This window comes from Apodemus sylvaticus, chromosome 2 (genome assembly GCF_947179515.1).
Source record: "Apodemus sylvaticus chromosome 2, mApoSyl1.1, whole genome shotgun sequence".
NCBI classification, from domain to species: Eukaryota; Metazoa; Chordata; class Mammalia; order Rodentia; family Muridae; genus Apodemus; species Apodemus sylvaticus.
The window spans coordinates 76936059-76953453 of NC_067473.1; the positions used below are offsets into that span (position 1 = coordinate 76936059).

Below are 17395 nucleotides of genomic sequence, written 5' to 3' on the forward strand. Positions count from 1 at the left end.
AAGGGACAACAGATAACACAGACCCCTGCCTGCCCCTGGGCTCGCCTTTGCCTCCTCCAGTCAGTACTCAGGAATTCCAACTGACATAGATAAAGCAGCAGGCCTGCTTTCTCCAGACAAGCACTACAGGGAAGAGGCCTCCTAGTCAGGCTTCTCTACCCAAATAGCACTCTTCTGCAAAAGCCAGATTGGGAGCAGAGCCCTCTCCCCTGGCCCACCTGTGACAAGAACCCCAAATAAGCCTCCAGCTTGAGGTCAGAGGATACTCACTGGGGAGTCAGGATACTCCTACAGTAACCTTATCACGCTCTGTTGTCAGTAGAGGTCACATTGGGCCAAGAATGGGTCACTCATATACAGCAAGGTGGTCTCAGGGGATACCTCGTGGAGCCCCAGAACTCTGTCCACTGTTCAGCAGAAATGAGAAGTTTGCTCACATAGGAAACCTGTCCTCCTGCCTCCATCTGTCAGCAGTGAGAGGGTCACCCTGTTTGCCTCCTAAAATTGTACCAGAGGAAGCCAATGAAATAGAATCTGCAGAGAGGAGACAGAGTCCTGCATAGACACCAATATATAGGCATCAATCAAATGAAAACATCATTCACTGTTGGGAAAAAAAAAAAAAACCCTCAAATTTGGGGCAAAAAAGGACAATCACCAAAAGGACAAAAATGTTAGAATTAGCTAACAAATGTTTTTAAACATCTGTGCCTGGTGGGCTCCGTGGTATATACTTCTAATGCAGGACTTGGGAAGGGGAGTTGAGAAAATTGAGAATTCAAGTCCACTTCATCTACATAGAAAGACTATCTCAAAAAATGTTAATTCAAAAACCAATCAAACTGAAAGAAACACAGAATGAAACTGTTAACCCAGAATTCTACATCCAGTGACCCAAAGAAAACATCCTACAGGGATGGATAAAAACATTCTTACAGAAAATAAAACTAATATATTAACCTCAGACCTCTCATTTCTATGGGATCCCTTAAGCCGAAAGCAAACTTTTTGAAAACAGATTTTTTTTAAAATATTTTTATTTTCTATATTCTTTGTTTACATTCCAAATGATTTCCCCTTTCCCAGATCCCCCCTCCCCATATGTCCCATAAACCTTCTTCTCTCCATCCATTCTCCAATCACCTCCCTCCTTTTTCTCTGGCCTTATATTCCCCTCCAATGCTAGATCAATCCTTTCCAGGATCAGAACCCTCTCCATACTTCTTCATGGGAGTCATTTGTTATGTGATTTGTGCCTTGGATATTCAGGGCTTCTGAGCTAATTAATATCCACTTATCAGAGATTGCATTCCATGTGTAATCATTTGTGATTGGGTTACCTCACTTAGGATGATATTTTCCAGATCAAACCATTTGCCTAAAAATTTTGTGAATTCATTGTTTCTAATTGCTGAGTAGTATTCCATTGTGTAAATATACCACATTTTCTGTATCCATTGCTCCTTTGAGGGGCATCTGGGTTCTTTCCAGCTTCTGGCTATTATAAATAAGGTTGCTACGAACATAATGGAGCATGTGTCTTTATTGCATGCTGGGGAATCCTTTGAGTATATGCCCAGGAGAGGTATAGCAGGGTCCTCCGGAAGTGTCACGTCCAGTTTTCTGAGGAACCGCCAGACTGATTTCCAAAGTGGTTGTACCATCTTACAGCCCCACCAGCAGTGGAGGAGTGTTCCTCTTTCTCCACATCCTCGCCAACACCTGCTGTCTCCTGAGTTTTTGACCTTATCCATTCTGACTGGTGTAAGGTGAAATCTCAGGGTTGTTTTGATTTGCATTTCCCTAATGACTAATTATGTTGAGCACTTCTTAAGGTGCCTCTCGGCCATCCAATTTCTTCAGGTGAAAATTCTTTGTTTAGATCTGTACCCCATTTTTTAATAGGGTTATTTGGTTCCCTGGGGTCTAACTTCTTGAGTTCTTTGTATATATTGGATATTAGCCCTCTATCAGATGTAGGGTTGGTGAATATCCTTTCCCAATTTGATGGTTGCCGTTTTGTCCTTTTAACAGTGTCCTTTGCCTTACAGAAACTTTGTAATTTTATGAGGTCCCATTTGTCAATTCTTGATCTTAGAGCATAAGCTATTGGTGATCTGTTCAGGAACTTTTCCCCTGTGCCCATGTCCTCAAGGGTCTTCCCCAGTTTCTTTTCTATTAGTTTCAGTGTGTCTGGTTTTAAATGGAGGTCCTTGATCCACTTGGAGTGAAGTTTAGTACATGGAGATAAGAATGGATCAATTCGCATTCTTTTGCATGCTGACCTCCAATTGAGCCAGCACCATTTGTTGAAAAGGCTATCTTTTTTCCACTGGATGTTTTCAGCTCCTTTGTCGAAGATCAAGTGACCATAGGTGTGTGGGTTCATTTCTGGATCTTCAGTCCTGTTCCATTGATCCTCCTGCCTGTCACTATACCAATACCATGCAGTTTTTAACACTATTGCTCTGTAGTATTCCTTGAAGTCAGGGATACTGATTCCCCCAGAATTTCTTTTGTTGTTGAGAATAGTTTTAGCTATCCTGGGTTTTTTGTTATTCCAGATGAATTTGAGAATTGCTTTTTTGAGATTTCTTTTTTTTTTTAAAATTACATGTATATGTGGGGGATGGGCAAGAGAATGTCAGAATACCTGGAGCTGAGTTACAGGCAGTTGGGAGCTGCCCACTGTGGGTGCTGAGGATTGAACTCAGGTCCTCTGTAAAAGCAGTCTGAGCTCCTAACCACTGAACCATATCTCTAGGAAATTACATTTTAACAAAAAAACCCTGAGATAGTCATGGCGACTCATGCCTGTAAGCCCAGCACTCTGTACCCTGAAGAGGATCCTCTGAGTCTGGACTGCAGATTGCTGAGTAGTGGTTAAACAGCTGCTCTGCAGCCTGAAGGCTGGAGGGCAGATCCCAGACCCTACTTAAACACTGGGTGGGCGAGGTGATCTGCTTGGAATTCTGGGCTCAGGAAGTGGAGACCAGGCATTTACAGAGGAGCTAGTTAAGAGAAGTAACCATATTGGTGAGCTCTGGATTTGAATGAGAGAGACCCCACCTTATGGAATAAGAAGGAATAAGTATGATCCCTCTATATCCATGAGCTCACACACATATGTGCCCCCACATATGCGCACGCGCGCGCGCGCACACACACACACACACATACACACACATACAGGAGAGAGACAGAGAGACAGAGAGAGAAACAGAGATAGAGATAGAGAGACAGAGAGAGAGACAGAGACAGACAGACAGACAGAGACAGAGACACAGAGACAGAAAGCATAAAGCCGGAGAGTCGGGGCACTTCTTGCTTTGGTTTACTGACTATATTAGTTGTTTGTCGAATTGCTACAACAAATACCTGAACAAAGCGAAAAAAGAGGGTCTTTGAGGGGAGAGAATCCTTCATGTTGGAGGAGCATGGTGGCAGGTGCAGAGGCAGCTGGTCACATTGCATCCAGTCAGGGAAAAGCTATGTGAGCTGGGACTAAGCTGGCTTTTATTTTTTATTTGATTGAAATAAAACCTACCTGGGGTGGATCTTGCCATGTTAATTAACCTCATCTAGAAAGCCCTCACAGACATGGCTGGGACTTCTCTCCTTGGAGAGTCTAGAGCTCATCAAGGTAACACTGTGGACCCTCACGCTGATGGTGTAAAGTAGGTGCAGGAGTTCATCCAGGAGGATGCATGGCCAGATCTATGCGGTATTATCTGGTTCCTGACATGGATGCTGCTGGGGTGGGAGACAACTGACATCGACGACGACGACTGTGATAAAGAGAAAGAACTGGGAGAATCTGGTGGAGAAAGGCTGAGCAGAGAGGATGGTAAGATACAGGGAGGGAGAGGAGGAAGAAAATGATGGGTGCTGCCCACTCACACCTTCCTCGGGTCGGTCCTCTCAACTCTGTAACATATTTCACAGGGAAACCTTGAGCAGACTATAATGGGGAAAGAATCTCTTTCGAGTCTAAAACTCATTTGCATCCTTTCCCATCTAAATTATATACAGCCAATAGAAAAACTACATATAGCCAAAAAAATAAAAATAAAAAATTTAGACTGATCCAATTGATTGGTTGGTTGGTTGATTGATCTGTGTTCAGACACATCAGAAGATGGCATTGGACTCTATTACAGATGGTTGTGAATAACAATGTAGGTTGCTGGGACTTCAGAACATCTGGAAGAACAGTCAGTGCTCTTAATGGCCAAGCCATCTCTCTAGTCCTACATTTTAATTTTCTATAAAGGAAATTTACAACAACATGATGCAACAAAGAACCTTTAGGCGCTGGAGAGAGCTCAGCGGTTGCTTTTCCAGAGGACCCAAGTTTGTTTCCAGCATCCACACAGTGGCTTGCAACTATCTGTAACTCCAGTTCTAGGGGATCTGAACCCTCTTCTGGCCTGCCTGGGCAGCAGGCACTCAGGGAATGCAAGATGTACCTGTGGGTGAAACACTCAAACACCCAAAATCAATTTTATTTTTTAATTAAAGAAACTTAGGTCTGTATTTAGAATGACTTGGTAGGACCAACACTCCTGTAGTGCTCGTTCACTTACCAGAGAGGGCTAGCACATTCTCTAACTAGGAAGAAGGAAGGAGATTTAAGCCCTGAAAACACATAGGCACAATGACCTGCCCATCACAATCCTCCGTAAAAACGGAGAAGCACAAAGTTCATCTCACATGCTGATTCAGGCCCATGTGAAAAGTAATAGAAAAAAAAAAAAACCAGGGTCTGGAACAAACTCCTAATGGAGCCATCATTTACGGGCACTCTGGAATGCTGGGTAATGACCACAAACTGTGGGAGAAACAGAGCTGTGGATTTAGAGAGCTATACTCAATCTTTGCTTTCTCTCTCGGTAGCCCTGTGCTAATTTCTCTTGCTTAGGCTAGTTCAATGTCCTCCAAAATGGTTCTATTGATAATCTCTCTCCATCTCAATCCATTGTTAAAGCCAAGTCTGATCATATAGATTTCTGCCTAAAAGTCCACACTAAAGTAAAATCCTTAGAGAAGCCTTATTGTCAGAATCTTGGAAGGCTTACCAACCTGTTCTGCATCTTTAATCTAATGCAGTTCCTTCCTTCTTCCTTCTGTCTCAGCGTGGCTCCCCATATTGATCTTATCCATGGGCTTTCACAGCACTGAATTTATGCTTTTTCTCTCACCTGAAATATTAATTTTACCCCGTGTTTCCTTAGTCCATCTGCACTACTGAGACACCCATTACCAGGTAATTTATGAACACCAGAAATGTACTTTACAAAGTCCTAGCGGATTAGAAGCCAAGATCAAGATGCCAGCAGGACTTGCAGGAGTCTTCCCTCTGTTGCAGGTGGATACTGTGCTGCTGCATTCTCCAGAGCAGAGACACTGTGGCCTTGCCAGGCAGAAGCACAAACGAGGCATTTCAGAGCTCAATTGAGCATTTTTACTGGGTCATTCATGAGCATAAAGCCCTCATGGTCCAGTCACTGTTACATGCCCTACATCCTAACACCACCTTCTTGGAAGTGGCTCCAAATACACATTTTGGACAAACACATAGTTAAAATTATGGCCTTTACCCAGTAAACTTGTTTTTATTCTTTATGGCCCAATAAGATGCCCTTATCACAGGAAGCTTCCCCAAAGGCTCCTAGCAGTTAGTGTCCTCTTCCTTTGTGATCCAAAGGTACTTAATTTAAATTACTCATTATACCTCACTGAATTTATATCTATTTGCCTAGCTCCTATCCATTCTCATAGCCTCATATCTTTTTCTCATTGATACTCACACAACTCAAGCAGTGATTATCTCTAAGGATCTTTGGATTCTATTTATTATATCAACTATCTAAAACTATTTACCAAATAAAAATGTGAATAAATGAGTAAGTGAATGAATGGATATCTCGATGGGAATCTGAATATCTAGAATGTAGAACGCTTGACAGATGAGACCCATGACAATCACAGGCAAAGAGAGATGAAAGGATGGATGGGACTTCACAAAGTGATAAAACATCTACTATATGTACTTGTTACTTAAGGACCTGAATGGCTATGAATAATAAATACAGACAATATTTATGGGTACAGAGGTAAGTGCATTACATACCCTGGAGGATGGCAGTACTCTTTCTAAGCCATTACTACTTTGATAGGTCAATATGGTTTTTGGCACGCACAATAGGTAGAAAAGGTGAGCTATGTACATGTCATAACAGTAATGAAGTATGGTTTAACCTCGTGAGTGGTATCAAGCCTGCCTTGTGCCTCTATGAACCATTTATCTCAATCCTACTTACTTGGAGGCTTACAGTTTTCATATATCTAAACAGCTCTTTCCAAGGTTTAGGTAATGGTTCATATGCACAATAATCAGCTACTTGATTATACAAAAGAAAATTAAAATGTTATTTGATATGTTTTCCTGAAAAAAAGATAAAGTGGCAGCAGTGGGCAGCACACTGCAAACAGACCTGGCACCGTGGGAAGGCACAGCAATGGGCAGTGCAAAACCAGGTCAGGTCTTTAAGCATCAACACAGTAGTGGACATGGCAACACTAACTTTTGAAATACAAACAGCTGAGGGAACTAAGTGGACCCCAGAGCGTGGAAAAAAAGGAAAATACTAAGGATGACAGCATCATAAGGTCTAGCAATATGAACAGGAATGACAACTTACTATCTCAACAATGTGAGCCAGAATTTCTTTATAGAATGTTGGCCTCTGGAGAAAACTCCTTTGGGTTTGAGAAGACTTGATGTCTCTGAACTAACACTGACATCCTTAATCACAGAGCCTTGGGGCATAGAAATGAGAAGTTTAGCTGAGCCAAAGTCACAAGCATTTGAAAAGTCCTTTTCTAGGTCTGGTAGGAAAGGACTTTTTTTGAGAAATGGTAAGATTCTGATCAAAACTCATAATAGTGTAGAAAACCACATCTCTATAATGGCAGCTCACACTGTGATCTGTGCTGATTGTAACTGAATTCAGACTTGAGTTTTCTGGCACCATCATTGACTTGGTCGCAGCAGGAGGGGAAGGGCATGTGCTGTGACCAGCTCACAGGCGTCTTCACAACATGGAACATATTAGTGACAGGATCCAAAATGGCCGTTCAATTCAAGTCATTAAACCCACCAACCAAAATGGAAGACCAACTTCCAGCATTGTGTAAAATTTCAAATTTGTCTGAGATACAATAATTTCATCTGCATATTGTTCTAATAAATTCTCTAAGTATAAATGATAAATAAAACAAATTTACAACCCACACTTATAAATAACAATTCCATGGGAAAAATAATGCTCAGTGGCATTGGGATTTTATCCCTTTTTCTTTAAGTGACTATTACATATTTCATTTCTACTTGTGTTATCTAAGGACAGAGTACTTATTTGAGACATTTTTTCACTAATTTTTTTGTTTTATGTAAAATAAATATACATAAATTGTATATATGTGTGTATTTTATTTGTAAAAATTTTATTATTGCATATTCATTATATAAAACAATGGTTTCATAATACAATTTTAACCAAGTATACCATGTTGGCTATTTCATATCTCTATGAGCAATGATGTCTATTTTAGAATATTCATCTTCTGATCTGCTTTCCCTTGGAAAAAGGCAAAACTAGAAATATATAGATTTTACAAATTAACATATTCAAATAAGAGCTAAAATTATGCTATTACTAAAATGTGCATTAGTTAATAAACGAAGTCTAAAGTATGAGAGATAAGAGGGTTAATAGTGAAACCTGAGCAATAAATATGGGCCTGCCTTTTACTGCTCTGAGAATGGATGTCGCACAAACTCAGCCTCTCAGCCCTTTGTTTTCCTAACACTGAGATAAATGAGAGAGATAATGCACAAGCCCTGGGCATGTGATATGCACACAGAAGCCGAGGAGCTCAGAGGACTCTGCTTCCCAAGGAGTCACATGCGGCTCATGGGTGATGGGAGGGAGGGAGATTTCTTTCAGTGGTGTATCCAACATGCTGCTGTAACCTAATGAAACTCACTCGTCAAAAAGAAGGACAAGGAAAACAGAGGGAAGGGGAGGGGAAGGGAGGGAGAGAGGGAGGAAGGAGAGATGTGAAGGTAGAAAGGAGCAGTGAGGAGGGGAGCAACGGCGGCTCAGCAACACCCAGGATCAGGACCTCAAACCCATGGGAAACTGCAAAACCATGGCCCGAGCCACATGGTTGGGGTAGTTATATATATAATAATTAATATATGCTAATAAAACGTTATAAGTGAACAAGTCATGCTAGTTGGCTCACTTAGGCAGGCAGATAAACTGCTCAGACAGGGTCCAGAGTACAGCAACCTCAGGACAGGACACATTTGCTTTTGCTGTTAGCATCTGTAAAGTCGGGCTAGAAAATTATGTATCCATTAAATTTTATCTAAAATAAATTTACTATTTTTCCTGTCTGCAAAAACTTTTATCTCATGTCATCATGGTCCTCATCTTTCTCCAGTTCTACAACTGTAGCCCAGATGATAAATATTTACTAGGGTGAAAAGCTGTATGAGTGAAAATTATTTTACTTTCTTTTATAATTCATAAAAACATAAGTGTGTTAAATTTTAGGGCAGTCTGCAATTGACAACATTTGTCAAATAATAAAAGATAATATAAATTAGTCTTAAGCTATAATTCTCAAAAATTCTCAGTTTGTTCTCCATATTGTCTTCAGTTCATTCTGTAGGAAAATGATGGCAAACTCATTCAATGGGAACTGCCGTAAACAAGTGCCAACGCTACCTTTGTCACTCCCGTAATAGTAGAATACTGTTTTGCTGAGAGCACACCACCGCTTCTGCCATTCAAACCCCAGAAAGCTGTGATCTGCCGAAAGTGGGAGAAATGAGCACGTTAGTTACACTTCCTCGCCACAAGACGGAAAGGACGCTAAAACCATCCCTGAGCTTCCTTTGACCTCCGACATTGATGTGTAGCTCTCATCCCTTACAGTGGTGTTCACTGTCTGGTCACCAAACCTTCTCTACACAGTCTCAGGAAGGTACCAGAATGCACATTCTTGATATAATTGACCCATGGAGTCTCATTCTCAAATTTGTCATAAAAGGGAAAGGGAAGGAAGGGTTGACTTGGATCATTTATTTCTACTACCTCTTTCAGCTTGAAATTTCAGCTTAAAAGATTTTTAAAAATAAGCAGTACATGTGGAACGTGATCAGAAGGTCTGCAGCGACAAGCTATGTGAAGCTGCCTGGTAATAAAGATGCTTGCATTCCCAGATCATAACCACCCCCACTCCGATTAATTTTATGCTTGTGCTGAAAGGAGACCGCCTGGTCGAGTCCCAATTACCAAGGCCAGTGGAGAGGGACACTGCAACAGGTAACAGACAACACATGAGCTGATCTGAACCACAGCAGGCTATGGACACTGGTCCAGTTACTTGTGAGAAACTCCGACCTTGAGGACAGTCATGGCCTGAAGCTTTCCTGCAAGATGTATGGCACCGCCCCAGAATTGTTTACAAATGCCCCGGGCTGCACTGAAAGCCAGACTATAATGCTCTGCTAGTACAAACTATGTAAAGCTGGTATTTCATGTTTGGATAAGGTTTTCAACATTTCCTTACATCAACTGCCTAAAGAGAACACTGCTTCCATGAGTATGCCACAAACATGTCTTATCTTAAGATGGAAAGCAAACAAACCAACCAGCTTTAGCCTTTTTGCTGGCCCTTTAGCTCACCTTTTCTGCGTTTTTCCAGGTAACCAGCCTTTATGACAAAAGGAAGGTCCTGGGCTGCAATGGGAGGAAATTGGTTTCCTGTGGAAAGTAAGGGAAAGAAAAATCAGTGGGTAATTCACTCTGGAGAATCCATGCTGACATCAACTCATTACATTCAATGTACTTTTAATTACTGCAATTACTCAAATCAGATATAACAACCTTACTTCAAATCCATCCCATAGACTCCCTTCTCCTCTTGTAAATCTCAAGTAAGAAGGAAAAAGAATGTTCATGCTCCTAAATACAAATGCAGCATATCCTGCAGCTGATTATCTCAGATGGGTGATATTTCCAATACATATTCAATAAACAGAGCTATAACAAATAAACCCAACAAATCCCAGATAGAGAGGTTCGACTAAAGGACAGAGGTTCTCTAGATGCAGAAATGATAGCCATCAAGAAAGGAAAACTACTGCTATACAGCTCTATATAGACAGCAACAGAGGATATCTGCCTTACACCAGAGAACCATCTCTCGGAGAGACTGATTTGGCAACTGCACAGAATATGAGTTACTGTTATTTTTAAACTAGTTAAAACAATGTCCTTTTCTTAAATGAAAACAATAAATGAAGAAATTACATCTTAACTAAGGGCACGAAGAAAAAATTAACTTGTATTTAGGCTACTTTATTTATATATAGAAAATTACCACAGGGGATTAGTTAAAAGGCCACAAGCTTCTGGTATTCTTAAGAAATTGAACTATTTTTAATGGGTATTTATCTATTTACTTATTTATTACGACAATCCCGCTTTTCTAAAGCAAATCAAATATTAGCCAGTATAACTAACATCCTGTTGCTGGACACGGTGACATGCTCCAGTACGTCCAACATAAAAACACCTAATACCCAGCAAGGTAATAAGCAAGGACTGGGGCATCTTCTACACTACAACTTGCACTCTTGATGTAAAGCCCCTCGGACAGGTCAGGCAGTGGTACCTCAGAAGCATTCGGACAACAACTAGATTCGGGCTCCTTTACACTAGTTCTAATGCAATGCGAATTTAAAAATTGCGGAGCTAGGGACCATCTAATGGTAAGAAGGCTGAACCAAACATGCTGTAGAGCAAATGGTCACTTTGTTTCCTTCTATACAGCTTACCCTCAACAAAAATCTATCCTGGATTACAGCAATTTTTAAAAAGCTTTAAATATGAATTAAAAATCAACAGAAGTTCTAACCTGTTAGTTTTACAATTAGCTTCTCATTTGGTTTCTTGAATGAACAGGGTCAAGGGATCATAGTTATTCAAAGACATTCCACAATAGAGTCTCTTATTTCTTATGAGCAGGTTAGAGGCCGCCAATTTCAATACTGGACTTGTAGGAGTCTAAAACCTTTTTTACTATTTTACCATTAACAAGTTTTTTATAGTTGTTCAGGCTTGACATCATGCAGAGTTCCTGCTAGGCTTCTGAGCCCCTCCTTTGCTGACTAGTTTTCATTTTTTTACTTGCCATGTATTCCGTCTTCGCCAGGAACACCATGCCTTTGAGCTAGCATAGTCTTCCTGCCACTTTCATAGCACTGACAGGTCCTTCCTGTTTACGCTGGGAAGGGGAAGGGATGGCTGTAGAGGCTGCTCTTTGCTCTTGTGATCTGTCACTCCGAGTCAAACCTTGGTCTAGTCAAATACTACGTCACCACATGATGGGACTTTATCCTCGAAATGAAAATAGTGAAGAATAAACTCAACAGTTAATCAATTTCCCTCCATCCCTGAACACTAATAAAGTACTGATGGGCTTATCAAAATCTTTTATTAAAATAATATTTTTATTAATTCTTTGAGAATTTCATACAACATATGATGATATTCCATCCCCTCCCATTTCCTCCCAAACCCACCTATACCTCTCCCTTTTTGTTTTTTTTATTTAAAATATCAAGTCCAATTTGTGCTGCCTACATATTCCTGATTGTGGGACTTGTCCTAGAGTATGCCAGACCAACCAGGAGCCACACCCTTAAAGAAAACCTACTTTCTCTATACCTGAGGCTATCAATGGTTGATAGCTCCTCAGCTGGGGGTGGGATTTTTGCGTTCGCTGCCCCTACCCAATCCTAGTGGTAGGATTTTGTCTGGCTTGAGCCCATGCAGGTCTTGGCACAAAGTCACAACTGTTGAGTTCATATATGCAACTTCCCTGTCAGTCTGGAAAACAGTGTTTTGTTGTAGTAAACAAAACGGGGGAGGGAGGAACAGAGATTACAGGCCAGTCCCTCTGATGAATATAGATGAAAAAATTCTCAAAGATTTAAACCTAATTCAAGAACACATTGCAAAGATTATCCACCATGATCAAGTCAGCTTTATCCAAGAGATGCAGGGATAGTTCAATATGTGTAAATCAATAAATGTAATCCACCACATAAATAGATTCAAGGACGGAGACCACATGATCAACTCATTTAGATTCAGGAAAGGCTTCTGACAAAATCCAACATCTCTTCATGATAAAAGTACCAGAGAATCTATGGATAAAGGGGACACATCTCAACATAAAAAGAACAATACACAGTAGTCCCATAACCAGCATCTTGCTAAACAGAGAAAAACCTCAAAGCATTCTACTAAAATCAGGAACAAAACAAGGCAGTCCTTTCTCTCTCTCTCCTGTCCTGTTCAATATAGCACTCCAAGTCCGAGGGAGATGAACGGGGCACAAAGCAGGTAAGGAAGAAGTCAAAGTGTCCTGGTCTGCAGAAGATAGCTTCTATGCATAGAATTCTCCATCAGAAACCCCTACCGCAGATAAATTGTAGCAAAGTAGTAGGATACAAAATGAACACACAAAAATCAGTGACCTCCCTGTACACCAACAACAAGCCTATCAAGGAAGCAGTCAGGGAAACAATATCAGAACAAACAAACAAATCTAAGAAAGTAAATGACTTGTAAATAAAAACTTATCCTTAAATTCTTTGTTTCCACCTTTAGTTGTGTAGAGTTCCCAAATTGAGGGAGATAGTATTTCCTTTTACCTCTTCTTAATTCTCATGTTGAGTCTGAAATTAGGTCCAGACCTTTGGTAAATACGTTCATTTTAAGAAAAGCTACCCTCTTAACACTTTTTTCATATCTGATGTCCATCATATGAGACTACTTCATGTTTCTGAGTCCTCTGCCTCAGTTCACATTGAGAACACTCTCCTACTCATCCATCTGAGTTTACTTGTCTAACTTTTCTTTGGAAGCAGCCTCAGAAGTGCTCACGACCCTCAGTAATTCCAGTCCCCGGGGGATTCTGGCATCTTCTCACATTGCTGCGTAAGTCAAAGGCTGCATCCTCTACAACTCAGCCGATGCAGTGGTACAGTGAATGCATTCTTACTTGTCAATTCACAGTTCCGTTACATTTATAATCTAAGGCTGGATGGAGATGACCTTAATACAAGACAGATCAGCAATTAGTCAACAAAGCTTTATGAGGCAGGTCAATCTTAGATCATAAAATTTGTGGGTGGTTTTTGTTTTGCTTTGAGTCAAGGTGCCACTATACAGTCCTGGCTAAACTGGAACTTGGTAGACCTGTAGATCAGGCCTGCCTCTGCCTCATGAGTGCTGGAATTAAAGGTATAAGCCACCAACAACCTGTTTTGTTTTTTGAGATAGGATCTCCTTTTGAAGCCTCGAATCAGTGACTATCCTTGAGATTCCAAGAGCTCTCCTGTCTTAGCCTCCTTAGCACTAGAATTACAAGTATGAATTTAGAAGTATAACTATTCTTGGCTAACCTGCAAAACTTTGAAGCATATGTGTGTCTCATATGAACAGATGATAGCACTTTCCTGAGTCTCATCTAATGTCAAAGCTTTTCAGTGTAGTTATGCAACTGAAAGAATTATAAAGCATTACTAGCCATAGAACAGCAGTTTAATAGAGAATACCTACAAAACCTTCAATATGAGAACAGATGCTGTTTGGCAGTGTTTTCCTAGGACCTAGAAACCAAAGCCTAGCATAAGCTCACTTCCTATTCTAACCTGGCCTTTAAAAGGGATGCCTGTTAGCAGCCATGTATAGGACTAGCTCAATGCAGAGTTTATATGGTACTTTATAACAGTAGGCTGCAGTCTTGACTTTCTCACTAGACTTTTAGCCACCGAGCCACAGCCTGTGCCTCAGACGCACTTCTTTAAGACACACAGATTCAGTTCTATATAAACTGTATTATACTGAATAGCTTAAGAAATGAATTTAGGGGCTGGTAAACAAGCTCAGTGAATAGAGGAGTTTGTTGCAAAGACCTGACAAGCTAAGTTTGAGCCACAAAAGCCACAGCAGGAGAGAACCAACTGGGCAATGTGCTCCAGAGCCTCCACACATATGCTGCAACATCAGTCCATCTCCACAGCTGTCTGTCTGTCTCTTTCTGTCTCTCTCACACACATACACATACAAATAATCATAAAGAATAAAAATTTAATATATATTTCTGATATAAATAATTTTTGAAGAAACTAAGTTAAAGATCTTTTTAATAGTAGGGCTAGAGGCAGTTCAGCAGCTATGGCATGTACTGACCTTGCAGAAGAGCCTACACAGCAGCTCATAATTGCCTGCAACTCTAGTTCCAGAGCACCTGATAGCTTTAGCCTCTAAGATCACCCCCCACATGTGCACCCAGACACTGCCATCATCACGTAATGAAAAATAATAAAAAAAAAAAAAAAAACACATCTTCTAAACTCTTGTTCATGGGATTTGTAGAAAATGTTCTAAAACATTCAACACAAACTAGAAAGAAAATTGATAAGAAGATAATAAATGCAGTTCTGCAATCATACATTCTAAAAACACAGGAGAATTAGATGGCATACAGATAATAGTGCAAGTGGTGAGTTTTATAGATTACCTTTGAGTAAAAAGAATAATTTTATAAACTTTTATTATACCTGAGAGAAAGAGAGACAGACAGAGAGAGAGACAGACAGACAGACAGAGACATAAAACAAGCATTAAGCATCCAGTTACATACATCTGCTTATTCACTAATCAAACACTTTGAAACACCCAAAACACACACCAGACACTATGATGGGACAAGGGACGCAGTTACAGTCCTTTCTTTGATATGTTCATGATTAGGTGCTACTGAACTGATGAAGAGCCATGAAGCTCAGAAGGAAAGTCTGAAACAGCTGGAAAGGACAGTCAGGTTGGAAAAGCCAAGGGCCAGGCTCACACTCTCTGCCTCCTTACAATGATGGTAAAGACAGTGACACTGTACTGCAGCTGTGCGTCAGCCTCAGTGTGTCAGCTTAGGATGTGCTCCATGTGACCTTAAAGTTACCTTCCAGCCCAAGCCCAAGGCTGATGCCTCAAACTCCAGATTCTCCTGCCTCAGCCTCCTAAACACTGGGATTACAGTTGTGTACCGCCACCTAGCTCCAATCAGTTTTAAACTTTATAGCTACTAACATAAAGCAAAAAAAAAACAGAAAAAGAAATTTAAGCAGAAGATACAGTCCTAAAAGTGTCTATTTTGGGTGAATTAATTTTGGCATAGTTCTTAAAATTAATTACATATCAAATTCCAAATACAGACAATGGTATTTATCCCAAGGAGGTCATGAGAAACCATGAATGTTATGTCTACTGTGTGGACTACCTTCCTTTGGGGCTTCCAGAGCTGACATGACCCCATCACCTACGAGCTCTTCTGGTTAAGAGTTATTGTTAGCAGAACAATTTCATCATTTAGGTTTAACTCTTCAGTAAAAATAAGATAAAACTTCCACAAGACGCAGTATGTGCCAACAGCATGCTAAGTGACATCAGCGTGGCTTCATGTCTACAGTGCTGTTCCGCCTCACTTGACCCTCATGCTGAGGTAGCTCTGAGACTCCTCTGGGAAAACACTGGAGGAACCAGCACAGTCCAACCACTCACAAGTCTCTTAAAAACCCAAATAATATGCACCTACTCAAACCCATGCATATACATGGACCATGATTTATTCCAAAACAACAAAGAACAATGGTGGACAAAATATTCTTTTATATATTTTTTTCCAAGATTTTGACTGTAATTAAATCATGTCTGAATGGACCATGATACATAGTCTCAATAAAAGTAGAAGTTACATAAATTTAGGTAAATAGTAAGCTTTTCATGTTCTTAATATAAAGTCATTAATTAAATCAATCAACTAAATTACGCCTCCATATAAACAGGTTTAAATTTTGTGCAATCAAGTTCTAATGAACACTGAAATGTAAAAACACATCAAATTTTTAAAAAAATGTACAAATTCTTCAGAGGATGCTGCTATGGCAATTCAATATTTGGTCCAATTATCTGTTACCAATCTAAGAAACCAGGTAGGATTTTTAATAATCCTCACAGAAGTAACTGGTAAAACCATTAGTTTATCAAATGATGACTTTTTTCAGAAAATGTTTTGGGGAAAAATACTTTAATGGCTACCACGTGAACTCTTGCAGATATCTAAGAATAATAAATAAACCAACAGAAAAGGAGGTCAAGAATTAGAAGCAAAGCAACTGGAAATGAGAACAGACGTCAGTGCAGTCATTTGCTATCCAACTGTTCCCCACCTTCACTGCCGAGTTTACTCCAGATGTTCAGAAGTTACAAATGCCATGGCTTAGCACCTGGGACATGGTGCTTGCTAATAATACTCAATGGACAACCAAGCATGTCCAGCTAAACAACATGGAATTCTACCAGCTAACTTATGAGGCTAGCAAGACCTGTCAACAGTGGAGAGGGTGTAAGAGACCTCCTTAGTGACTGATGTCTGTGGATTAAAACCTCTAAGAACTCAACCATCTTATCCTACAAAATAGATCATAGCACCTAATATGTGCCACAACAGAAACACCTCTGTGGCAGAAAAAAATGAAAATGCCTGTCTAGAAGGAGTGTATAATTTACTTAAAATGTAAAACCATTTTCAATAAAACCAAACTAGACAGATAAAAATATAGAAAGATCTAAGAGATTCCCTAATATTTGAGTGATAAACAAAGCAGGAGAACACATAAACTGACATTGATATTTTTCAATGTGAAATAAAGGTTCTTCTGTATTTTATGTATCCATCCAATGCAGGAAAACCACACCCAAACTGTTAGCAGTTCTTATTTGTAGGAAGTAGGGTGTTTGGAAGATAAAAGCATTGTCTTTATTGGGATCATGAATTACATATTATTACATAATGCAATTTTGAATAGAAAATAATATCAGGATCTTAAGTAATTTCAAGTATTAAAACTAGAGCCAGATAACTACACTAATAAATGTGTGAGACTTTATAAGTACAGGATTAAAGTACAATGATACAACATGGAAACAGTCAGCCTGTTAATGCAAAGGCACTTGGTGAGAATGTACAGAGAGCCAGCTGTCTTTAGTTAATCCACACCTCACACATCCACACAAGTCTCACTTTACCCACAAGGAACAACTTCCTGGCCACTCCTCTAGGAGCAGACTCTCTCCCTCCACAGTTAACAGAAACCCTCAGCACACTCGCCCACAGAAACAAATCTCAACTAAAAGGTTTTCTGACGGTAATAATAAACGTATCTGAGAAAAAAAACCACCTT

At 40.0% G+C, this 17395-nt stretch overlaps 1 protein-coding gene across 1 annotated transcript in view; it reads right to left on the reverse strand.

The window, feature by feature from the left end:
* Positions 1-17395, reverse strand: part of Skap2 (src kinase associated phosphoprotein 2) — a 166396-nt gene that overhangs the window by 57555 nt on the left and 91446 nt on the right. Inside the window, exons 5-6 of the mRNA XM_052173738.1 lie at positions 9765-9842; positions 8802-8885 (exon numbers count right to left, since the gene is read on the reverse strand). Coding sequence (XP_052029698.1) covers positions 8802-8885; positions 9765-9842 — 162 coding nt within the window. The remainder of the gene's footprint in view (positions 1-8801; positions 8886-9764; positions 9843-17395) is intronic.